The sequence below is a fragment of the Gavia stellata genome, chromosome 17 (assembly GCF_030936135.1).
Source record: "Gavia stellata isolate bGavSte3 chromosome 17, bGavSte3.hap2, whole genome shotgun sequence".
Lineage (NCBI taxonomy): Eukaryota > Metazoa > Chordata > Aves > Gaviiformes > Gaviidae > Gavia > Gavia stellata.
Genome location: NC_082610.1, coordinates 21,973,499 through 21,998,016, shown reverse-complemented (window position 1 = coordinate 21,998,016; position 24,518 = coordinate 21,973,499). Strand labels below are relative to the sequence as shown.

Below are 24,518 nucleotides of genomic sequence, written 5' to 3'. Positions count from 1 at the left end.
TGGCTGTTTTCGTATGAAAGGCAAGGAGTGGCTTTGGGAATTCTGGCTCAGAAGCTGGGTCCTTATAAACGAGCAGTAGCCTACTTTTCTAAACAATTGGATGAAGTTAGTAAAGGATGGCCAGGATGCCTTCGAGCAGTAGGTGCTGTTGTGTTAATTATTCAAGAAGCCCGAAAGTTTACTCTGGGGCAAAAGATGGTTGTGTATACTTCTCATGCTGTGACTTCCGTCTTGGAACAAAAAGGGGGACACTGGCTCTCGCCATCAAGATTTTTGAAATATCAAGCAGTATTGATGGAACAAGATGATGTGGAAATTACTACATCTACTGTCATTAACCCTACTTCTTTTCTAAGCGATAAGCAGGAAATGGAAACTGTTGTGCATGACTGCATAGAGACCATTGAGGCCGTGTATACAAGCAGGCCTGACTTGAAGAAGGAGCCGCTGGAGGAAGCTGAACACACTTGGTATACTGACAGGAGTAGTTTTGTAAAGGGTGGAGCTCGGATGGCGGGGTATGCTGTGACCACCACAGACCAAGTGGTGGAAGCAAAGTCACTCCCTAAGGGTACATCTGCACAACGAGCCGAAATAATTGCTTTGGTGAGAGCATTAGAGCTTACTGAAGGATTACGAGTGGATATCTGGACAGATTCAAAGTATGCTTTTGGTGTCGTTCATGCCCATGGAGCTATTTGAAAGGAACGGGGACTTCTGACGGCCCAAGGAAAACATATTAAGCATGCTGACGTGATTCTAAGACTTTTGGATGCGGTACAATTGCCTTCGGTGGTTGCAATTATGCATTGCAAAGGGCACCAAAAGGTTAACACTGCTCAGGAAGTGGGGAATAAATTGGCAGATTATGAGGCAAAAAGAGCGGCCGAACAAGGTGAGGTATTAAGTTTGGTTCCTGAAAGAGCTTTGCCACTACCAGACTTGGTCGATTATGATGAAAAGGATCTTAGATTAATTAAAGATTTGGAAGCAGAAGCTGAATCATCAGGTTGGGCGAAATTAAAAGATACTAGAATAATAGTTCCCTTTAGAATATTATGGAAACTGGTGAAAACAGAACATGACAAGACCCATTGGGGAACTGAGGCTTTGTATAATTCCCTTATCCACTATTTGAGAATTAAGAAAGCACCCGGTGGAACATGGAAATCCCAACCCATAGGACCCACGTTCTGTAAGACTGATCCAAAACAAATATTAATGTATGATATGTGGTGTGCAGGAAAATTGATATTCTATAATGTAACCGACCCAGAAATAATGTGTAAATTTTTAATTCTGCCAACACTCTTTTCGAGTCAAGAGAATCTAGAATATTAGTTACCGGAATTCCGAGGGAAGTATATTAGTAATAATAATAAAATATACAATTTAGATCTTTGCGAGACAACCCCTGACGGCCTTTTGTGTGGACAACAATCCCAATTATACGAACCCTGCTTGTTAGAGCATTCTGTTAATAGTTGTAAATGGACGATCCTTTCTCCTAATGTGTTCGAAATGTTTGTAGAGGTTAATGCTAGATATGTGTGCTTGGTGACTAACAATCAATCAATAGTTGAAGAATATAACGTGACCACCCCATTCATAGGATGTCTTAAAAATATTACTCATTTAACTTGGCATGGGCAAACATACTCATTCTTTGCATATACAGAGGAGCAAGTGGCAATGTTTTGGCAGTATGAGAGCTTAAAGTTAAGTCATGCAAGTTTATCTCTAAAGAAATTAAACGAGATATTGAACCAATCTCAAGAACTTCGAGAACATTTAAGAAAACGAAATAAGACACTAGCAGAATCTGTCATTAAAACAGTGATAACTAGAGACAAACTTGTTGGACTATCTAGTCAAATTGAATCTGATACTGCCCATCATTGGTGGGATATCTTTTCAGGATACTCACCCTCTGCAAAACAAACTTTGGATGTTTTAGTTCATCCACTTTTGATACTGTTGGTATTTGTTATCATACTAACAGCCGTCAATTGCCTCTTGTGGTATAAGCTGAAAAAGCTGACGGTGAAAATTTGGGCTTTGCCTAAGGTAATGAAATATGACAATTTAGAATCTTTGTAAAAGAATTTACAAAGTTTAAAGAAAAGGGGGGAATGAATGAAGGGTTAAATCACTGACGGTCCCTGGCTGAGACCCTACTGTGATACATAAAAGCTTTACTTGCATAGTTTTAATTATTTGCTGAGCAGAGTTGATAATAGGATGTTTCAAGACGTGTAACTCCCTTCCTGGCAAGATCAAATGGGCCTTGAGGTAGCTCGTTATGCCTCCTGAGTATATCATTGATAACAGGGACTCGAGATGTTTGTGTCAAGATAAGCGCCAAAGAACTAGTTCAAACTGACCCTTTTGTAACATTCCGAGGCCAAAGGATGGATGAGCCAATTCCATGACCATGTATGGACAACGGAAACCCGAAGTTCAATTAGAGGACAGTGTGAGGGTGAAAAGACCCTAACCCTAATTTTACTGCGCATGCTTGGACTATGCAAATGAATTCCGGGAACTCATCCACATAAGACTGCCCTTTTTAGAATTCTGATGAATATGTATGATTTTTCTGTATATGAACTGAGGTGCTTTGCTAACCCGTTGGAGCACTCGTGGTGGACAAATCCCCAGTGCTGCCCAGCGCTGTATTAAAGAATGCCTGCTTAATAACAAACTAGTTGTTATTGAGTCATTCATCTCGGAAAACCGTCCCGATCGCGGGCTCGGTACCGACTTTGTTGTTTGACATAAAACACAAACAGAGGCGGCCACGTCCCCTCCTCCTCGTGGGCTGCCAGAGGCAGGAGGTCACTAGTGCGGGCACACCCATGCGCACACATGCCCACAGGACACTCTCTACCTTCACAAGCGCACACATGTGCATGGATCCCCTGAGTACTGACAGAGCCCCCCTTGGCCCCCCCGGTACCCCTGCCCGGGTCCTGGCCCTTTGACCCACCCCACGGGTCCCCTACTTGCTGGCTGGTCCCTCTTGGTGCTCCCTGCAAACATTCAGCACTCCCACATCTGTCCCGCAGGCACCCAACACTCGCCCGTCTCCCCAGGTGCCAGTCTGGGCCCTCTGCCTGCCTGATACTCCAGCCCGGGCCCTCTGCCTGCCTGATAACCCAGTCCGGACGCGAGGCCCCGCCTAGTCACCAGCTGCTCCAGCTTGAAGTTTGCTGGTGAAATCACACGCACACCCCCTGCACCCCGGGTTTGGGGAAGATGCAGACACTCACAGAGCCTCTTACTTGCCTCCCTTGTGCTGGTCCCCCCCTGAGGTGGTTTTCAGGACACACACCGTTCCCACCCCCGTGCCTGCTGGCCGAGACCCCCACTCGCTCCAGTAGCTGCACCGGGACCCATACCAGTAGCTGGCACCATAAGCCAGGGGTGCTAACATCCCCTGCTTGGCTGCGGTAGCTGGCAGCCAGTCCACCCACGCCAGCTCCCCCAGTAACCGGCACATCGTCCTTCCAGTTCCCACACACATGGCTTGAGAGTGAGATGACACAGAGAGATTGTTCAGAAAAGATTTAATAAGAAGGTATAAGAAGACAGGACAGACAGCATCTGTGTCCTGCTACCAATCACTTGTCCCTGGAGAGTCTCCGCTGGCATCAGGTTGTCCCTCATCTGAAACTTCTTCAACAAGATTAGAGGGGACGAATCCTCTTGTGCCATCAGTCAGCTCTCCCACATACCAGCCGTCTTCATCCACGTCTCCAAAGACGTACACGTATTGTCCAGCAACTAGAGGAAGCTCTAGTTCAGGCCGCTCGTTGGGACCATCGAAAGGATCATAGCTGTATCGAGCTATGAACGCTCGAAGCTCTGCCGGTTGTTTTCTCATCGCCTCCAGCAGGAGGGACTCCTTGTCTGCTACCAGGTTAGCCTGGCACGGCCTGGAAACGCTACGCTTGGATCTTGCTCTTTCCAGCCGTTCCAGTTCCTGAAATAGCTGCTGGCGTTGTTCCTTTAGCTTCTCATACCGATCATTCAGTTCAATCAGCTGGGCTCGAAACAGTGGCAGGGTTTCTTGGAGTTCCCTCTGCAAGCACGCGCCTTCCTCTTCTTTCCTCTGGAGCGCTAGCTTGGCCTCCTCATGTTCCTTCTCCAGCTGTTGACTTCTTTCTGCCATTTCTCTCATGGCTTTCAGTTCACGCTCTGCCTCTTCCAGTTGGCTTTGAAGACAGACGTTTCTTTGGATGGCAGAATCTCGCTCGCCTGCCACTCGTGCTAGTTGCCCTTTCAGGTCAAGGTTTTCCGCTTGAACCTCTTCTGTCAAAGCCATCTGCCCATGGAGGCGAGCATTTTCTTGAGCCAGGCGGGTGTTTTCATTTGTCATCTCCGTGAGCTGCACCTGTAACTGCTCACGAGTTCGGCTGTGGGTGCTCACATCATAGGAGCCCTCTTCGTCTGCAGCCACTTGGGCCTGAAGCTCCACGGCCGCCTTCCGTGAGGAGTCATCCTGCCTGTCCTGCGCCAGCAAAGCTCCGTCAGCCTCGCCTGTTTCTCCATCGCTGTGCTGAGGAAACGATGCCACACACAGTTCCTCAGTAGAGCGTTGGATGGGCAGTGGCACTCGAGTATTGATCAGGCGATTGCTGGCCACCTGCAGTTGCCTGGATCTTTCTTCCAGCCGCGAGGCGAGGCCAGCTAGTTGAGCACTTTTCTGCCGCAGCCAATCTGCCTCCTTGCGGGCTTCTGGAGAGCCTTTCTTTTTCAGGAGGCGGCTCTCCATCTCAAGGGCCCTCTCTTGCCTCTCCAGGTCTTCCAGAAGACGCTGCAGGTGGGTGTTCTGCTCCAGGAGCTGGCTGCACGTGCTGCCAAGCAGCACCAAGTCTTCCGCCTCTGGCACCTGGAGCTGAGCATCTGCCACTGCCTTGCATGTTGTTTGCTGCCCAGCACTGTGGCTTTCGGGCAGTCTTTCCTGTAGTGCCGCCAGGGCCCGGGGCCCGTTTCTGCCAGAAGAGCAGGAGCTCTGCATCTCCTGATGGCCCTGGTGCGCAGGAGGGCCTTCGGGCTGGGCCGTGCTGGGGGAGGCGGGCAGCTCGCCCTCCAACTGCTGCAGGATGTATTTGGTGAAGAGTGTCCTCTCCAGCTGCAGCTGGTTCTGGAGGTGGCGGATGCGGGCGGGCTGGTAGCCATCTCTCTCCCAGCAGAGCTTGCTGAGGACATCCTGGAGCTTGCTCCGGGCCTCCCTGCCACTGCTGCTGGGCCTCACCATCTCCTCGGCCAGCTGCTGCTGCAGGGCCCGCGTCTGGCCAAGGGCGGTGGTGCACTCGTGCCGCAGCAGCTCCTGTTCCTCGCGGAGCTCAGCCTCCTTCCAGCGCAGCAGCTGGCGGGTCTCCACCACCCGCTGCCGCTGGTTCAACTCCAGAAGCCGCTGCACCTCCTGAGCCTGTCGCTGCTCCCACTCGGACTGGAGGCGCTCTGCCAGGAGCTGCTGCTCCCTGCCCAAAGCCGCCTTCAGCTCCCGGGTTTCGGTAGCGAAGCAGCGGCGCAGCTCCTGGGTGCGGTGCCGCTCTTCCTCCAGCTCAGCCCGTAGCGCTTCCAGCTCCCGCCTCTGCTCCTCCTTCTGCGCAAGGCTGCTGGGGGCCTGCACCGGGCCCCGGCGGGGCGAGGGGCGGCTGCGCGCCACGAGCCCCCTGCCCGCAACATCCCGCGTCATGGTGTCGGCCACCAAACGCTGCTGCCCAAGGTCAGCAAGTGTTGCGTTCCTGGGGCTGCGAAGCCAAGACAGCGTCTGCCACGGCCGGGGCGGGTGAGCGCGGCCTTATGTGCATGTCCTGGCCCCGAGCTCACAGTGGAGGGGAGGGGCAGCATGGCCTTATATGGTATGACCTGGCCCCGAGCTCACAGTGGAGGGGAGGGGCAGCATGGCCTTATATGGTATGACCTGGCCCCGAGCTCACAGTGGAGGGGAGGGGCAGCATGGCCTTACATGGTATGACCTGGCCCCGAGCTCACAGTGGAGGGGAGGGGCAGCATGGCCTTACATGGTATGACCTGGCCCCGAGCTCACAGTGGAGGGGAGGGGCAGCATGGCCTTATATGGTAGGACCTGGCCCCGAGCTCACAGTGGAGGGGAGGGGCAGCATGGCCTTACATGGTATGACCTGGCCCCTCTGCGCACAAAGGAGGGCGGGCGGCATTTTCTCCCAGAACAACGGAGAAGACAAAGAGGGGTTCCAAGCCATGCGCAAGAGAACCAAGTGACCTCTTCTGTACAAGTGGGTTTGCTGCTAGAAGAAACCAGACCAAGCTGGCTGAAAGCGGCAAAGTTGCAACAAAACTGTGCAAACAGCTAATAAATATTTCACCCCCACCTTGACATTCCTCTTCAAGACTGCCCTCAGAAATGTCCGGGGGGTCATATGGAGCTGTGAGCAGCCCCGGCCCACGCAGCACCCTCTGCACAGCAGAAGGAGCCTGCCCTGCCGGGGCTTGCTCTTCCCAGCCACAGCTGCTCCCCAAAATGCTGCGGGCGGCTCCCCGGGCAGGCTGAGTGCTGACCCTGGCAGGCGGCAGAGCCCCTGCCCCAGCACACAGCCCCCTGGGGCGTAGGGACCCTGCTTGGAAGGACTGTCCTGGGCAGCCCTGGGTGCACAGCCAGCTTCACGCCCCGCATCAGCCGTACCCGGGAGAAGGCAGCTCTCATGGCCTGTCCCCCTGACGATGCAGTAGGGAAGCCGTGCTCAGCAGCACGTCTTCCGGCAACCTGGATAAACTGTGAGGCTTGTTCAGACAGATGCCTTGGCTGTACCGGATTTTGGAGAGCCCTCCGGGATATTCATGTGCACTGCCCTGCAGCCAGCATCTTACCATGTAAAGACCTGTGAAGATTTCTCCCATCCTGAGAGCTCGGCTGTCCTGCCGCTAACCTCTCTCTGCATCGCTCCGCTCCCCTCGCTGCCTGCAGGCAGTGCCCTCAGCCCTGCTGCGCTTTGCAGGGCAGCTGCTCCTGGGCAGAGCTGTCTCTCGCAAGCAATGCCCGCTTGCTATGAGCTGCCTCCGTCCCCGGAGCCCAGCCCAGCTCAGGAGCAGAGGCCCAGCCCAAGGCGTCACTTGCTCTGCCCCTTCTGGGCTCCCTGGAGATGTCCCAGGGGCTCCAGGGCTGACAGCTCCTGAATGGCAGCAGAGTCACCCTTGGGGAAGGGACTTTTGAGCTGACTGTGCTAGTCACCGATTGTCCCTCTCTGAAGAGTGGAGAGAGACCGATTCCAAAAGCATGGTTTGTCCTTCCACAGCATGGCCGTCTATGGGAGCTGTAAACGTTCCCCTCTGGACACGGATATTCTTGAGCCGAAACAAAAAGAACATGCAGGCCGTGACAGGGAGCTGTTGGTTGGCCCTTGTGCCAGGCGGGGATTCAGCTGAAGCAATGCAGACATCTCATCCCCAGCTGGAAGCCCTCGGGAGGAAGCAGCATTCAGCTCCCCCCATGCAGCCCACAGACCCCCACTGTTAAGGGGTGTCAAGCCTGGCCACCACTTCCAGCCACTCCGGCCCAGCACCCCCTCGTGCCATGCCGCTGGAGCCCAGTACAGACCAGGAGCACCCAGTAGAGTTCTGCCTGGCTGCTGGAGCCCAGCCCGGTGCCTGGGGACCTGGAGCCTTTGCCCAGGCTGAGGGATGCAGCTGCCACTTTTCCGCGTGCAGCTGTTACTTGTAGCGAAGCTGAGCGTGCATCCCAGAGATTCACACGCACAGACGCACAGACGCACGGACGTGGACACGCAGAGGACACTGACACGGCCAGTCACACAGACTGCCACAGATGAGGCGCTGCCGTCAACAGCACCCACACGCAGGACTCACATAAAACACAAACAGAGGCGGCCATGTCCCCTCCTCCTCGTGGGCTGCCAGAGGCAGGAGGCCGCTAGTGTAGGCACACCCACACACACACATGCCCACACGACACTCTCTACCTTCACAAGCGCACGCATGTGCATGGGTCCCCTGAGTACTGGCAGAGCCCCCCTTGGTCCCCCGGTACCCCTGCCCGGACCCCGGCCCTCTGACCCATCCCACGGGTCCCCTACTCGCTGCCTGGTCCCTCTAGGTGCTCCCTGCAAACATTCAGCACTCCCACATCTGTCCCGCAGGCACCCAACACTCGCCCGTCTCCCCAGGTGCCAGCGTGGGCCCTCTGCCTGCCTGATAACCCAGTCCGGACGCGAGGCCCCGCCTAGTCACCAGCTGCTCCAGCTTGAAGTTTGCTGGTGAAATCACACGCACACCCCCTGCACCCCGGGTTTGGGGAAGATGCAGACACTCACAGAGCCTCTCACTTGCCTCCCTTGTGCTGGTCCCCCCCTGAGGTGGTTTTCAGGACACACACCGTTCCCACCCCCGTGCCTGCTGGCCGAGACCCCCACTCGCTCCAGTAGCTGCACCGGGACCCATACCAGTAGCTGGCACCACAAGCCAGGGGTGCCTACACCCCCTGCTTGGCTGCGGTAGCTGGCAGCCAGTCCACCCACGCCAGCTCCCCCTGTAACCGGCACATCGTCCTTCCAGTTCCCACACACATGGCTTGAGAGTGAGATGACACAGAGAGATCGTTCAGGAAAAATTTAATAAGAAGGTATAAGAAGACAGGACAGACAGCATCTGTGTCCTGCTACCAATCACTTGTCCCTGGAGAGTCTCCGCTGGCATCAGGTTGTCCCTCATCTGAAACTTCTTCAACAAGATTAGAGGGGACGAATCCTCTTGTGCCATCGGTCAGCTCTCCCACATACCAACCGTCTTCATCCACGTCTCCAAAGACGTACACGTATTGTCCAGCAACTAGAGGAAGCTCTAGTTCAGGCCGCTCGTTGGGACCATCGAAAGGATCATAGCTGTATCGAGCTATGAACGCTCGAAGCTCTGCCGGTTGTTTTCTCATCGCCTCCAGCAGGAGGGACTCCTTGTCTGCTACCAGGTTAGCCTGGCACGGCCTGGAAACGCTACGCTTGGATCTTGCTCTTTCCAGCCGTTCCAGTTCCTGAAATAGCTGCTGGCGTTGTTCCTTTAGCTTCTCATACCAATCATTCAGTTCAATCAGCTGGGCTCGAAACAGCGGCAGGGTTTCTTGGAGTTCCCTCTGCAAGCACGCGCCTTCCTCTTCTTTCCTCTGGAGCGCTAGCTTGGCCTCCTCATGTTCCTTCTCCAGCTGTTGACTTCTTTCTGCCATTTCTCTCATGGCTTTCAGTTCACGCTCTGCCTCTTCCAGCTGGCTTTGAAGACAGACGTTTGTTTGGATGGCAGAATCTCGCTCGCCTGCCACTCGTGCTAGTAGTCCTTTCAGGTCAAGGTTTTCCGCTTGAACCTCTTCTGTCAAAGCCATCTGCCCACGGAGGCGAGCATTTTCTTGAGCCAGGCGGGTGTTTTCATTTGTCATCTCCGTGAGCTGCACCTGTAACTGCTCACGAGTTCGGCTGTGGGTGCTCACATCATAGGAGCCCTCTTCGTCTGCAGCCACTTGGGACTGAAGCTCCACAGCCGCCTTCCGTGAGGAGTCGTCCTGCTTGTCCTGCGCCAGCAAAGCTCCATCAGCCTCTCCTGTTTCTCCATCGCTCTGCTGAGCAAACGATGCCACACACAGTTCCTCAGTAGAGCGTTGGATGGGCAGTGGCACTCGAGTATTGATCAGGCGATTGCTGGCCACCTGCAGTTGCCTGGATCTTTCTTCCAGCCACGAGGCGAGGCCAGCTAGTTGAGCACTTTTCTGCCGCAGCCAATCTGCCTCCTTGCGGGCTTCTGGAGAGCCTTTCTTTTTCAGGAGGTGGCTCTCCATCTCAAGGGCCCTCTCTTGCCTCTCCAGGACTTCCAGAAGACGCTGCAGGTGGGTGTTCTGCTCCAGGAGCTGGCTGCACGTGCTGCCAAGCAGCACCAAGTCTTCCGCCACTGGCACCTGGAGCTGAGCGTCTGCCACTGCCTTGCATGTTGTTTGCTGCCCAGCACTGTGGCTTTCAGGCAGTCTTTCCTGTAGTGCCGCCAGGGCCCGGGGCCCGTTTCTGCCAGAAGAGCAGGAGCTCTGCATCTCCTGATGGCCCTGGTGCGCAGGAGGGCCTTCGGGCTGGGCCGTGCTGGGGGAGGCGGGCAGCTCGCCCTCCAACTGCTGCAGGATGTATTTGGTGAAGAGTGTCCTCTCCAGCTGCAGCTGGTTCTGGAGGTGGCGGATGCGGGCGGGCTGGTAGCCATCTCTCTCCCAGCAGAGCTTGCTGAGGACATCCTGGAGCTTGCTCCGGGCCTCCCTGCCGCTGCTGCTGGGCCTCACCATCTCCTCGGCCAGCTGCCGCTGCAGGGCCCGCGTCTGGCCAAGGGCGGCGGTGCACTCGTGCCGCAGCAGCTCCTGTTCCTCGCGGAGCTCAGCCTCCTTCCAGCGCAGCAGCTGGCGGGTCTCCACCACCCGCTGCCGCTGGTTCAACTCCAGAAGCCGCTGCACCTCCTGAGCCTGTCGCTGCTCCCACTCGGACTGGAGCCGCTCTGCCAGGAGCTGCTGCTCCCTGCCCAAAGCCGCCTTCAGCTCCCGGGTTTCGGTAGCGAAGCATCGGCGCAGCTCCCGGGTGCGGTGCCCGTCTTCCTCCAGCTCAACCCGTAGCGCTTCCAGCTCCCGCCTCTGCTCCTCCTTCTGCGCAAGGCTGCTGGGGGCCTGCACCGGGCCCCGGCGGGGCGAGGGGTGGCTGCGTGCCACGAGCGCCCTGCCAGCAACATCCCGCGTCATTGCGACGGCCACCAAACGCTGCTGCCCAAGGTCAGCAAGTGTTGCGTTCCTGGGGCTGCGAAGCCAAGACAGCGTCTGCCACGGCCGGGGCGGGTGAGCGTGGCCTTGTTTGCGAGTCCTGGCCCCGAGCTCACAGTGGAGGGGAGGGGCAGCATGGCCTTACATGATAGGACCTGGCCCCTCTGCGCACAAAGGAGGGCAGGCGGCATTTTCCCCCAGAACAATGGAGAAGACAAAGATGGGTTCCAAGCCATGCGCAAGAGAACTTGACCAACTGACCTCTTCTGTACAAGTGGGTGTGCTGCTACAATAAGCCAGACCAAACTGGCTGAAAGCGGCAAAGTTGCAACAAAACTGTGCAAACAGCTAATAAATATTTCACCCCCACCTTGATGTTGTAAATACTCTGACTTTTTTAATCAAAATATGATTATTTAGAAAAGGTTAAAGTTAATTAAGATATAAATAAGTTAGGATTGTTAACTTAGAAGCAATAACCATAGGAACCTCACCAGGGAGTCGCTGTTCCATACTGAGGAACTAACAGTAACGAGATGGAACGATGAAGAATTGAATAGAAAAGTTCTGTTTGAGTCCTGTGACAGTGTGACCTGATATGCACCAGTGATGCTGCTTGGAAATCCCCTTACCCTTCCCATCTTGATATGAAGATCAAGAATGCCAATCAATAGATAGTAATAGAAATAACCATTGATTATTCCTAGGTATGGAAATTGACAGAAAAGTATAATCTAGAAAGGGATTAATAAAAAGATTAAATTTTATATATATATATTGTCTATAAGGCTAACTAGGTAGGAGCTATCTCTGATTTAATCATAAACTAGCTATGAGCAATGTAGCATTGTGAAGATGTAGAATTTGCTTGTCAAGAGAATGATAAGTTGTAGGCCTGGTCCGTAAACCCGGGAAAACTTCAGAAGATTCCAAGAATGGGATTTTGCAACCAACCCGAGCATGCGCAAAGATTGGGTTCAACTAAAGGACACCACGAGGAAGACTATGGACGACCACCAGAGGACCTTAGACGACCACCTGTGTACCTGAAGGTGCATGCGTCATGAGCATTTACATATACTAATGAGTTCTTGGAAATTGTATGAATATGTTAATTGTTTCTTGGAAAATATGATGAATATGTATATTTGGATTGTATATAACTTTGGTAGCAGAGAAACTAGGCACGCACACTAGGTGGAGCGATCCCCTGTGCGTCCAGCGCTGCAATAAAGAAGTGCCTGCTCACCTACATACATTGTATAGATGAGTTTTTATATTACACATTTGTAACAGTTTTGGCGACCCAGATGGGACCTTGCGAGTGAGAGTGGAAGGGATCGAGCGTGGATCAGACTCCAGCCGGCACCGAGGGATTCTCGGAGGAGGACCATCTTCCTTGACCCATAAAAGCTCCTTGCAACGTTCCCTGGAGAAATAAAAAGGTAAGGCACTTCTTTTCTTTTTTTTTGGAACTTTTGGATTCCGGAATTTTGGAATTGGTGTGTTGCATTTGGCAACATTTGGTAGCCTGCCCGTAAGGCGCGGCGAAAGCTTCGCAGGGTTGGGCCTTGGAGGGTACCCGTTTGTGTATTGGAAGCCTAGGCGTCTGCCCGTAAGTCATAAGCGAAAGCTATTGCTGGGCTGGACAGTTGTAAATTGGACAATTGTCTTTTGGTATTTAATTTGGTATTTTATATTCTATACCAATTTGGTATTGGTATTACAATGCAAATATTTGTATTGGTAAAGATATTGTTTATATTTGTTATTAATATGTAATTATATTTGTATTTATTAAATAATAATTATATTTGGGGTTTTTCTATGTATCTATCTATCTATCTATCTATCTATCTATCTATCTCTGTATATATGGTGCTAACAAAATTGTTTAAGAGAAAGAGTGTGGGGAATTTAACTATTGATGAGAAAATACCAGAAATGTCACCTTTGGAATGTTTGTTAGCACATTGGAATAAGCTGCATGAGGGACAATTGTCTTTTGCATTAATTTGGTGTTTGATATTCTATACCTATTTGGTATTGGTAGTAGAATTCAAATATTTGCATTGGTTAAGATATTGTTTATATTTGCTATTTAAATATATATATATAACTATAATATATGTATTTGTTTAATAATATTTATATTTGTTATTTTTACTGATACATAACTATATCTAAAATATATATACATATAGAATGGTGCTAACAAAATTGTTTAAGGATAAGAATGCGGGGAATTTAACTATCGATGAGATGTCACCTTTGGAATGTTTGTTAGCACATTGGAATAAGCTGCATGATGATTTGAGTAGGAGTCAAATGATTGAATATTGTAATCACTGGTGGCCTTTATATGTTTTGGAAGACCAGGAAAAGTGGCCAAAGAAAGGGACTTTGAATTATAGTACTATCTTGCAGTTAATGTTGTTTTGTAGAAGGGAAGGAAAACGGAAAGAAGTACCGTATGTGGATTTGTTCTTTTATTTAAGGCAGTGAACTGATTGGCAGAAGGAGTGTAAGTTGATAAGTCGAGATAATTTAGTGATAGCTTTAGCTGTTGAAAAGATATGTGAAAGTTCCGTTTTCTGTTGTTGATTTAATGGTATGAAAACAGGCAGCAGGAGTGTACAGAGAAGATCCAAAAAGGGGAGCTAGAGTTGTGGAAACGGTTATTAGGACCCAGGGATCCCGATTGGAACGATTTGCAAGTGGTATTGGATAACTTATTAGACAGCACCGAGAAACAGATGGTGTTAAAGACGGCAAAGACACAGGCAGAGGCAGCAAGTGCAAGTGGTGTACTTACTGGAACCATAGAACAGAATTTCCCTTTGGGGAATCCTCAGTGGGATCCAAATGTTGTGGATTACAGACAGAAATTGACTCATTACCAAGGATGGGTACTGTATGGAGTTAAGCATGCACTGCCAAAAGCTATGAGTTGGTCAAAATTACAAAAATGAATCCCCCTCATTATTCCTAGAAAGGTTAAAAACTGCTGCCAGGAAATACACTGATCTGGACCCTGAAAAACCAGAAGAGGCTGTTCAATTGGTTTCTATCTTTAGGGGGCAATCAGCCCCAGATATCAGAAAGAAACTTCAGAAATTGGAGGGGGAAGATTCAAGGGATCTGAATAAGCTGCTTGAAATGGCATGGAGAGCCTATAATAATCGGGAGAAAGAAGAAGAACAGAAAAAGGAGAAAAAAAGAAAAGTTAGGGAAAATAGGCTGCTAGCTGTTTTAACAGGAAGTTTGATGAGAGGCAGAGGAAGGGGACAAGCGAAGGGACGAGGAGGTTTTAGGAATTCTGGGGAAAAAGGATTTAATATGACATTGGGGATAAATCAGTGTGCGTACTGTCGGGAAGAGGGGCACTGGAAAAAAGATTGCCCCAGATCGAAAGCAAATCAGCAGGAGGCTGTGAGAATGATGACATTGGATGAATGAAGGGGACCAGAGGAGAGCCCAGCTAAGCCTCTGCTTACAATTAAGCTGGGAATCTCTGCAGTTGAATTTTTAGTAGATACTGGGGCAACATATTCTGTTTTGAACACCTGTAAAGGGAAATTGGGAAATAAAACTGCAAATGTAATTGGAGCGACCAGGAAACAAGAAGAAAGGCCATTCCTAAAACCCCTTAATCTGAAATTTGGAAGTAAGGTAATTACCCATGAATTTCTATGTATGCTGGAATGTCCGATGCCCTTGTTGGGACGAGATTTGCTTTCTAAATTAAATGCACAAATAATTTTTGAAAAAGGGGACATTTATTTAAAAATACCTGAATCAAAGACAGGGGATATATTAATGATATAAGAGAAAGCAAAAATGCAAGAAATGCCACAAGAAGTAGATGAGGCTGTGATACCTACGGTCAGGAACACAGAAATACCTGGAAGATCGAAGGTAGCCCAGCCTGTAAAGGTTGAATTAAAGGAACATGCCAAACTGATAAGAATAAACCAATACCCAGTAAAATCAGAAGCTAGACAAGGAATTAAGAAATTAATTGATAAATTTTTGGAATGTGGAATTTTGGAAGAATGTGAATCCGAAGATAATACTCCAATCTTACCGGTTAGGAAGCCTTCAGGTGAACACAGATTAGTTCAGGATTTAAGGGCAATAAATCAGATAGTAAAAGACATTCATCCTGTAGTTGCGAATCCATATACCCTTTTAACAACTTTAAGGGAAAGTCATCAGTGGTTTACAGTGCTTGATCTAAAAGATGCTTTCTTTTGTACACCTCTGGAAAAGGAAAGTAGAAAATTGTTTGCCTTTGAGTGGGAGAATCCACAAACAGGACGAAGAACACAATTAACAGCAACCAGACTACCACAAGGATTTAAGAATAGCCCGACCATCTCCTGGGCAAAATCTAGGCAGGAGTAGAGTGAACAGTCACACCGTTCCTCACCTGGCGCTCTCCCTCTGACCTCCGCCATGCCCCGTCCTCAGGAGTGACTTCCTGGGCTCCCGCATGGCCTTTTAACCTGGTGGAGTCCATCTCCCTGTCTGGCTCTCTGCTGATGTCGGAGGCGCTGCAGAAGATCTTTGCTGTTCCCCCGTGGCTGTCCTGACCGATGCCTGCAGCTCGTACCTCGTGCCCGTGTCACACAGATGATTTGGGGGGCAGCAGGTCTCTCTCGTGGGTCCCTGGCAACGAGGGCAAAGCAAGTCCCATCACTCCCCTTTGTGGCCTGTCCCCAGGGTGACCGAGTGGAGATGTACCGGGAGCTTGAGAGCATCTTGCAGGGAGAGGATGGCTGTTTGACGAGCGGTGTCCTGAACCGCCTGATAGCAGAGGTGTCCAGTGACGTGCGAGCAGCCCAGGTGAGCTTGTTCTCCTTCAAGGCCACCAAAGCAGCCTGCCTCCGCCCCTGGTTTTTGGGGAAGTACAGAGTGGTGCAGAGATGTTCCTTGGCTATTCAGACCCAGCGGTGGTCCTAAGGCAGAGGCTCTGGGGACTCGTCATTACGGGGAATTTGGAGAGGGGACGCAGACAGCTGTGCGGAGACGTGGACTCAGGGCTGTTTCTGACTGAGCGAGAGCTGGGTTCACGCTCAAGGTTATTTCTCCTGCCTTGAGGAAGAGCCCTAGGAAGCCACCAGCCCCACGGAGAGGTCCCAGGGGGGTCTCGAGTCTGCGGCAGTTTGTTCCTGGCATCTCCATGGAGAAGGAGAGGGGGCAGCAGCACAGGGCTGTGCCGGGGAAAAGCCTCCCTCGTCTCACCAAGGAGTCCCTGGGGCTCGTTTTCTCAGGAAGGGAGGCATTACCACCTCCCCAGGGCTCTGTGTGCGGGAAGGGCTTTGCCCTAATGCCCAGAGCCATGTCCAGTCCCGTCCGGTGAGGGCATCCAGTGAGGGCCGAGGTCTGATGAGTGGGAAGTGCTGGGAAACAGAGTTGTCAACAGCGGGCTCTGTTCAGAGGAAGGAGACCCTGCCGATGCTGCTCTGAGGGGAGGGCAAACAAGAAGCCCCATCCAGGAGGGTTTGTGGTTTTCCCTGGGAGCTGGTGTTAGGGGCTCCCCTTGTCCCAGAAGTGCTGGGTTTCTCCTTTCCCAAGTGCCTTCAGGTGGCTTTAGCCTCCTCTTCCTCCCCCGTTCTCCCCCGTAGAGCCTCAGCTATGTCCTGGAGATGCTGGAGGCAGTTCAGGCCCCAATCCCACGGGGCACGGCTCTTGCCGTCAGCACCGCTGTGTACCACCAGGTAAGGGGAGCCTGCGCCCTGCCGCTGGCCTGGGGCCCATACGCATGATTGCCATGGAGGGGAAAGACCTGCCAGCTGGCAGGGCAGGGTAGGGTGTCCCTGCACTGGGACCTTCCTGCAGGCCAGGAGCATGGCAGGATTTGTGATCCAGGTGCCACCTTAAGGCTGCAGGATGCCTGATCCCGGCTGTTTGGAATGGGCCGAGGGGCAGCCCGGTTCCCACAGCAATTTCCCTCTCGGCCCAGTCGCAGGAGGACTCTGGAGCGCCGGCAGCCTAAGGGCAGCATCACGACGCCGCTCGGCCTCAGCTCCTGGGCAGCCAGGGCTGCTGCAAAGCTCTGTGTGTGTCGGGGCCACCGTGGGGTGGGCTGGGTTTTGGCCTTGGGTCCTGTGCCCGGAATGCCCAGGGAGAGGAGAGCGGAGAGCACCGTTTCTTTTCAGTCCTTCGCAACACTGATGCGACTTTCTCTGAAACGGACCTTGTTCCCGCAGCTCCCTGATGCAACCAAGGAGCTTGGCCGGGCCCATAAGGCAGCGCTGTCCCGCTGCATCGTGCTGCAGGGTAAGGAGAGGAGACTGGGCGATGCCCCGCCGTGCCGTGGCAGCTCTCTCCCTGTCCTTGGCGGTCGGAGGTGGGGGGGGGCAGCTGCCTGCTAATGTAGAATGCGATTTCTTCCCTGCAGCACGAATATGCCCCGAGGAGACGGTCCTGTTTCTACAGTCCCAGCTGAGCGGTGGGAGTGAGGCCGGTCACGTGGCAGCCCTGGGCCTGCTGGGAGTGCTGGCCCACTCTGACGGTCAGTACCACGGACCAGGGACACAAGGCAGGGGTTGGGGCTGCTGGGCTGATAGCAGGAACGGGCTGAAAGCGGTGCACCTGCACCCAAAAGGAGCTGTAAAGAGCGGGTCCCCCAGCCGAGCTGACGCCCCGCGCGACAGGGCTCGAGCTCTCCCCCGGCAGTTCGAAATGGCAGCACACCAGGGACGATGCTCCAAGCTCAGTAACACGGGCAGGCTAGTAGGCTGGTGTGCACAGGAGCTGCTTGTACCCATGCCGTTTCTCTCGTCTTCTGTGTTCCCATATTACCATAGCTTTCAGTCCCTATAAAACAGCTGTGCCTCTAGAAACGGAGTCACTTCGGCTACTCCACTGCCTCCTGTGAAGTCAGGCCCTGCTTTTCTGTCCCATTGGTAACTTGGAAGCTTCTGCCATTGGGGCTCTGCCTCAACACACACCTCTCTGCATCTCTTGCAGCACCTGCAGTGAGAGAGAAGCTGCCCCAGGTGGTGGAGGCCATGGGGTCAGTGTGCAATGACCCCAGTGCCCAGGTGAGCTGGTTTGGGAAGGGACGATGCCACCAGGGGAGGCAGAGGAAGCCTTTCCCTTAGGGCAGAGCTGGGGTGCCTGGGGAAGTGCCGGCGCATTGCCCAGGCGGTGGGTGATGGCCTTTCCCCAGGGAGAGCTGGCAGAGTGGAGCAGGGAGGCCACTGTGCTCTCTGGGACAAATGCCCGTCCAGCCTGGTGCTAAAGCCCAGCCCTGATGGCAGGAGCGAAAGCTTCTGCCATGCGCTCGTCATCTCTCCGCGAGCCACAAAGGCTGCCCCCAAGCAAAGGCGGCTTCCCTTTGGGTTTTGAACAGGAGGACCATAACCACGCTCTCCCCTGGCAGGTGCGGAGGGCAGTTCTGGAGTTCATCCGGGAGCTGCTCAGCTCCGGCTCCCAGAGCTGCTGGTCATGGGATGTGGTGCAGCACATCTTCAAAGAGTTCAGCCGGACCTCGGGCAGACTGGTAAGGGCAGAGCAGGACAGCCAGGGCTTTGACTGGTGCCTGGACTGTGCTGAGAGCTCCTGCAGGCATCCTTGGCCGTGGAGAGCTCCAGGCTGCAGGGCCATCAGCGCTGGCACTGCCGTCGGAGCGGCCTCCAAATGGCCGTTGCTTGTGGGCGTCTGTGCTGATGTTGGTGGAGATGTCAGTGAATGATGAGGGTTTGCACCCGGGCGTGCCACCTGGGACTGCAGGGCTGCCTGTGCACCCCACGGGCTGAGCTGTGCCCACAGGTGCCTTCCGCAAAGCCGCCTTGCAAAGGGAGGGGCTTGTAGGGACAGGACAGCCTCCATCTTTAAATGCTGATGGACAATCAGAAAAACACAGCCAGTGCAGACAGGTGGGCTGGGCTAGAGGATCTTTCTGTGGTGTTCTCGTGCTCTGGCCCTCCAAAGCACACCCTGCCCATCCAATGACTGTCTGGGGGCCTGCATCCCTTCTGGCAAGGGGACAGGCTGTCTGGCAGTCCCTTTGGGGAGCATTTCCAGCTGGGCGCCCAGGAGATGAAAGCTGGGGATGGCCGAGCCTCCTGCTGACTTGCCGAGACTCTTCCCTCTAGCTGGGAGATCCGTGCGCATTGCTTTGCTCTGTGGCTTGGGGAAGCTCTGCTTTGGGAGCAGGGTGGAGGAAAGGGCTTCCGGGTGCTCCCCTGCATCCGTCGAGCTGGGCGTGCTGCCGCCAGGGCTGGCACCGAGCACAGCCCTGCTGAAAGGCACATTCCTCGCCTCTGCTTTGGTGGCACAACAGCAGCATTTGGGCCCTGGGGGACTGTGCAGACAAGCAGTGTCTCTCTCTGCTCCCAGGCTTCCTAGTCCTTCCCAGGGTCTGGGAAGTGGTTCCCGAGCTGGGTCTGGCTGTCCTTGTCCTCCTTCAGGAGGTCAGTGCTCCTGGGAGGTTGGCGCAGGAGCACTGGTGAGGCCATGCCTGAGCCTTGTCGGTCGGGAGCTGAGAGTAACAGGGGTTTTGCCAACTCTGTCTTACAGGTGGCAGGAGGCCTTTTTGCCTGGGAAACACTGGAGGATGGAGCTCTTCGAGCCCTGTGTGTGAACATCCTGGGCTAGCTGGATGTCTCTCTGAGAGGGATGACCAAAGTAAGTCGCCCTGTGTCCCGCTGCTGTGGCCACTTCTTGCCTTCAGGACATTTTTCCTCGTGCTCCCCCATGCCCTGAACCTCTCCCCTCACATGTGCTGAAGCGCACAAGGCTCAGGGAGACGCAGACTGTCCTTTTCATCTTGGAGCTGAGTGGAAATGCCAATGTGGTGAATTGCCCGGTTCTTCTCTGCAGCTCCTGTGGCCGAGGCTGCTGCAGTACGTGGTGCCAGCCCAGTACAGCGGCATGCTCATCCCACTCTCCCGCTGTCTCTGAGCCCTAGTGGAGAGGCAAGAGAGAGTAGGGTGCAAGGAAGAAGAGGAGGAGCCTGATGCCATGGACTCCTAGGAGCAAGGTAGGAGCCCCAGTGAGCGCTGCTGGGTTTGGCCAGGGATTTGGCCAGTCTGTGTCTCCCTGCACCCCACCAGCCCCCAGCACGAGCCCAGGAAAACCAGGGCAGAGCCAGGCTCTGCTGCTGGGCACGAGGGGCCTGCACTGCATTGCCCCTTGCCCGGTGCAGAGGCCCGCCTCTCCTACTCGCAGCACTCTCTTGGCAAGCTGGGGCTCGTTCCTGGCCATGCTGGAGCTGTCTTCATCTCATGCTGGGCAGCCCTGGGGATTTCTCCCGGGTCAGTGCTGTGGCAGCACAGCTGCTCTCAGCCCTGTGCAGGGCATCAGAGGTGCAAGGGGCAGGGCACGGCGGGGGCTCGTCGGCTCACCCGGCCTTTCTTCCTCCCCACAGCCTGGCTGCCGGCTCCCCAGGCCCTGTTGGCTCGACTGCTGGTGAGTAGCAGGGCCCTGGGGAAAGAGCTTTTCTGGCCAGGGGTGGTGGAGAGAGGGGCAGAGATGCCGTTGCGGCCAGTGCTGGGATCCCCCGAGGAGGAGGCAGCATGCCCGAGCCTGCCTGAGCCCGTCGGGGATCCCACTCCTTTCTCTGGGCTGGCAGCACCCCGGGTGAAGCCATCAGCTGCCCGCTGCTGGCTGAGCGGTGCCGAGCTCCCTCCCTCCCTCCCAGGAGAAGCTGCAGCTCTGGCGGCAGGAGCGACCCTTCTCTCCTGCCCTCGCCTAGGTGGTGACGGCAGATCCGTACGTGAGCAGCGAACGTGCAGTCGCTGCCTTGCAGCTGCTGCAGGCCCTCCACAGCAGGATCCACAGAGCCTTGGGGGCAGTGTGGGCGGCCGAGATCCCCCTCCTGCTGCAGTACGTGGAAGGTAAAGTGCGGGTGGGGAGGGAGAGGCTGGGGGGAGGGAAGGGGGGCAGGAAAATGCAGCTTCCCAGCGTGACGGGGGGCGGAATTGTCCCCAGTTCCCCAGCACTTGCTCTGCTGCCTTTTCCCTTCCAGGGAGCCCGCACCGAGGCTGGGGGCAGCCATCCCTCAGCATCGGTTCGGCCCAGGGGATGGACGGGGCTGGTTTTGTCCCTTTGGATGGCAGGTCTTCGTGGCACCCCCACGTCCTGCCCGGGACGGTGTTTGGGGGAGGGACAGGACTGCTGCTCCTGGAGCGGGTGAAGCCCCTGGCTTTGGAGGATGGAATCCCTAGGCCAGGCCAGGTTTGCAGCAGCCATCCTTGGCAATAGCCTGGGAGAAGGGCTGCAAGTGGGTAAAAAGCAGTGGGTCGTTAAGAGAAAATGTGTGTTGCTGGTGCGTCCTGTGACTCAGTGGTCGGAGTTGTTCTGGGAGCTGCAGTCAAGCAGTGGGGATCTGCCGTGGTCAGACAAATGCCCCTGGGATCCCTCCCGTGTCTTCGGCCTCGTGAGGGCTTTGGTGTAGCTGGGCCCTTTCTAGGCTGATGGCCTGGGACTTTTGGGAGGTCTGACCGCAGAGGAGACCACCGGGTTCGTCTTTGGTGTGAGCTTAAATAGCAGCGAGAGCTTTTGCTTCCTCTTGCTTTCTAGCAAAAACTGGGAGCTGCCTGGACTCTGCAGAGTGGGAGCACCGTGTACTCAAGGTACAGCATCCTTGGGGGGATGTCACAAATAGAGAGGGAGAAGAGGGAGCAGACAAAGTTGTGGGAGGAAGCTCGGGGCTGCCTGTGTAGGCAGCAGGAGGTGGGGTCACCTCCTGAGCACCCTGCGTCTCCCCCTGCAGTAGGTGCCTGCCCGCTCAGAGGAGCTGCTGTCTGCACACGTGCCACGGCTGATGGCTAATGCCCTCTAACGCTGTGGCACGTGCCTTAGCACTGCCTCCTCCTCTACGTCCGGCATGCCGGGGGGGTCTCACCTGAGGTGTTAGGAGAAGAGGGAGGCTGGTGAAAAGAGGGCTGGGTGGGGCGGGGGAAGAGTCTGCCGTTCCCAGCAGCTCTCCCCCAGCAGCATCCCGAGATACGTGAGTGTGGAAATGGCCCTGGCCAAGGGCTTCCTCTCCTGTTCCCCACAGTTCCTGCGAGCGTTGCTGGAGCCCATCAAGGACAAGGCCTGGACCGTGGGCCTGAGCCAGGAGCTGAGCCAGCAGCTCTGCCCCCGACTCCTGGGAGAAGGTGTGTCTCCTGCCCCGTGTGGGGGCCGGGGCTGGCCCCGGTGCTTTGCCCACGCAGGCGGTTTCCAATTCTTCCCCTTCCCTTGTCCTGAAAAGGCGCTCCCCCCCGGCTTGCCTCAGTGACTGGCTACAGCCTGGCACTGTGGCCGGCCTTGCCTGCTCCCAGGGGCGGTCGGGTCCGTGTGGGGGCCAGCCCTCTCCTGACAGGTTGGGCCGTGACCGCATCTTGGGCTTGGCCTCTTCTCTTTCAGCTTTTCCTGTACAAGGCTCTTGGGACGGCGCTGGCAGCTTGTCAGGACCTCACACACATCCAAGGGCAGATGGTGAGGTTCCTGCAGGAGACAAACCCCATGGAGCTGTCTGAGGCCCAGGTGAGGTGATGCTCATGTCCTGAGCATCCCCTGCCTGTTCCTAGGGGAGAGGGACGGCTGCTCCAGACCTTGATTTCCCCCTTGCTGCCGTTTCCCCCTTGCTGCAACGTCCTGCCTGGCCGTTGTTGCTGACCACGGCTGAGTGCCTGGGCTGGAGACAACTCCTTGTTTCTCTGTGGTTGCAGGGAATGATTTCTATTGTGTCCCACACTGCCGAGAGCCACTTCCACCTGGTCTTGGACATGGTGACTATGTTCTCTGCTGCTTTCACCAGAGATGGGTTCTCTCAGACTTCCATGGGCTGGAAGGTAACGGATCCGGGGTTTCCCTGCTTGGCTTTCCTTTTTTGACCTTATTTCCACTTCTTCACCTGCAGCAGCCAAACCGTGGCAGCTGCCTTTAGATTAACCCTCTTGTAAGACCTACGTGAGACCTGTGTTTTAGAGGGGACGTCCTGGCATTGGGGCCCCTGAGGTGTCTTTGCAAAGGAGGGGGTTTGACACCGGGTGGATCAGAGCCACCCAGCTGGGGCAGCTGCAGCGGTTGCTTGCTTGCAGCCACGTTGCCCCTGACTTAACTTCAGCAGGAGCTGGCGACAAGGGGATGTGCACGGTGGGACACTCTGCCCCCTCCTCTAAGCTGAGGGCCGGGAGCAGGAGCCTGGTGAGGTCTCACTGGCTCTGCTCCCCACCTGGGGGCTGTGGGGAAGCCTTTCAGGGCAGGGCAGGGCAGGGCCCTGCACAAAGAGCGCTGCAGCCTGGCCTGGGGAGGTGAGCAGAGTGGGCTCATCTGCACCCCTGGCACGCACGGGCTGCACATCTCTGAGCAGGACTGTGACAGGCTATGTCAGATACCTTTCCACAGAAAGGCTCCAGGCAGCTCCCCGACCTCTCAAATCAGTGGTAAAAGAGCCAGCAGCGTGTGCAATGCTGGCTGCACCTCGTCCCCATCCCCATGCGAGATCCCAAGCTGTGGGATGGGAACAGCTCCTGGCCCTGGAGCTCGCAGCTCAAAGAGCAGCTTGGGGAGCTGCTGGGAGGTGCCCAGGGAAACAAGGAGCTGGGGAAGGTGCAGGGCAAGGCCGGCCGCAGGAGCCCGCAAGAGTCCCAGGGCTGACATCTCGGGGCATCTCTGTTGACACAGGTACAGCAGCGACAGAAGACGGAGAGAGCCCAGGCCATTCGCGCTGCTCTCATGCGCACCTACAGCGGCATTGCGCTGCGTGCCCCCAAGGAGCAGCTGCTCACCCACCTGGATAGAGGAATCATGGGCAACATCCTGCGTCTCTCCGGTGCTAAAGAGTGGGTAGGAGTATGGGGCACACAGGGCAGGGATGCCTGGGTGTCCCAGCTCCAGCCCCGAGGGGCTGGGGCAGACTGAGATGGACGGTCTCTTTCTAAAGACCTCCCAAGGAAGGGTTTGTCCTCAACATCCAGATCCAGCCCCCCATGGGTTTCCCCTGCCCATGCTCCTCTTCCACCTCTCAGCCCTTCAAAGAGTTGAAGGGGTGCTTTGCTCTCTTTGGCCTCAGGACATGCAGCTCAAGCTCGCCCTGGTGCAGAGCATCACCGAGGTCAGCTGTGCCATCCAGGCTGTGGGTGACTGCGGCAGCTTTGAGCTCTCCTTAAAGCGGGAGGCGATGTGGACCTTGCTGGTGAGTGCCCGTAGGCGGGGCAATCACACAGGGGAGTTTTGGGCTGTGCCATCAGACTGGTTTCCCCAGAGGCACGATGGTCTCTGGGCTTCATGTGAGCTCCTGGAGCTGTGTCCGGAGCTGGTGGGGCCCTTGAGTGCTGGTGCTGGGTGGCTGTGGCTGGGGAGCAGGGTCCCTCCTGCGGTGCCTTTGGGGATGTGTAGGGGTGACGGGGCAGTGTCTGCCCAGGCCTGGCGGCAAAGCCTGTCCCCAGGGGAGGCGGGAGGGCTGTACTGTGCCCCAGCCAACTCTGCGCTTCTCTCTCTGGGACTTGCAGGACTGGATCAAGGGGGAGCCCTGGGACTCCCTGGTGTATGGAGTGTTCCAGGCCCTGGAGGAGTTGAGGTGAGGTCTGTTCCCCGGGCTCTGGGGACTCCCAGTGTGCCCCATCCCAGCTCTCTGGGGCAGCCCCAGTGGCCTTGAGCATGGAGCCGGGAGCTGCTGGGGCTGTGGAGTCGGAGGGTGTCCCCCATGTCGGGTGTCTCCCCCAGGAAGGAAGCCCCCGGGGTTCCTTAACTTGGGGGCAGGGGTTTGCCTGCTGCCTGGGAGGAGGCAGGAATTGCT

At 55.1% G+C, this 24,518-nt stretch overlaps 1 protein-coding gene and 1 pseudogene across 1 annotated transcript; one reads left to right on the top strand and one right to left on the bottom strand.

The window, feature by feature from the left end:
* Positions 1 to 3,616: 3,616 nt before the first annotated feature.
* Positions 3,617 to 5,626, bottom strand: LOC132318551 (RIMS-binding protein 3-like; the record flags this gene model as incomplete). The annotated part of the gene is made up of 3 exons (XM_059826143.1): positions 3,617 to 4,045; positions 4,232 to 4,753; positions 5,108 to 5,626. Coding segments are annotated over 3 exons (1,470 nt in total), but the record flags the coding sequence as incomplete, so codon positions are not given.
* A 9,888-nt stretch (positions 5,627 to 15,514) lies between these two features.
* LOC132318550 (maestro heat-like repeat-containing protein family member 2B) lies at positions 15,515 to 23,878 on the top strand (annotated as a pseudogene).
* The last annotated feature ends 640 nt before the right edge of the window (positions 23,879 to 24,518 follow it).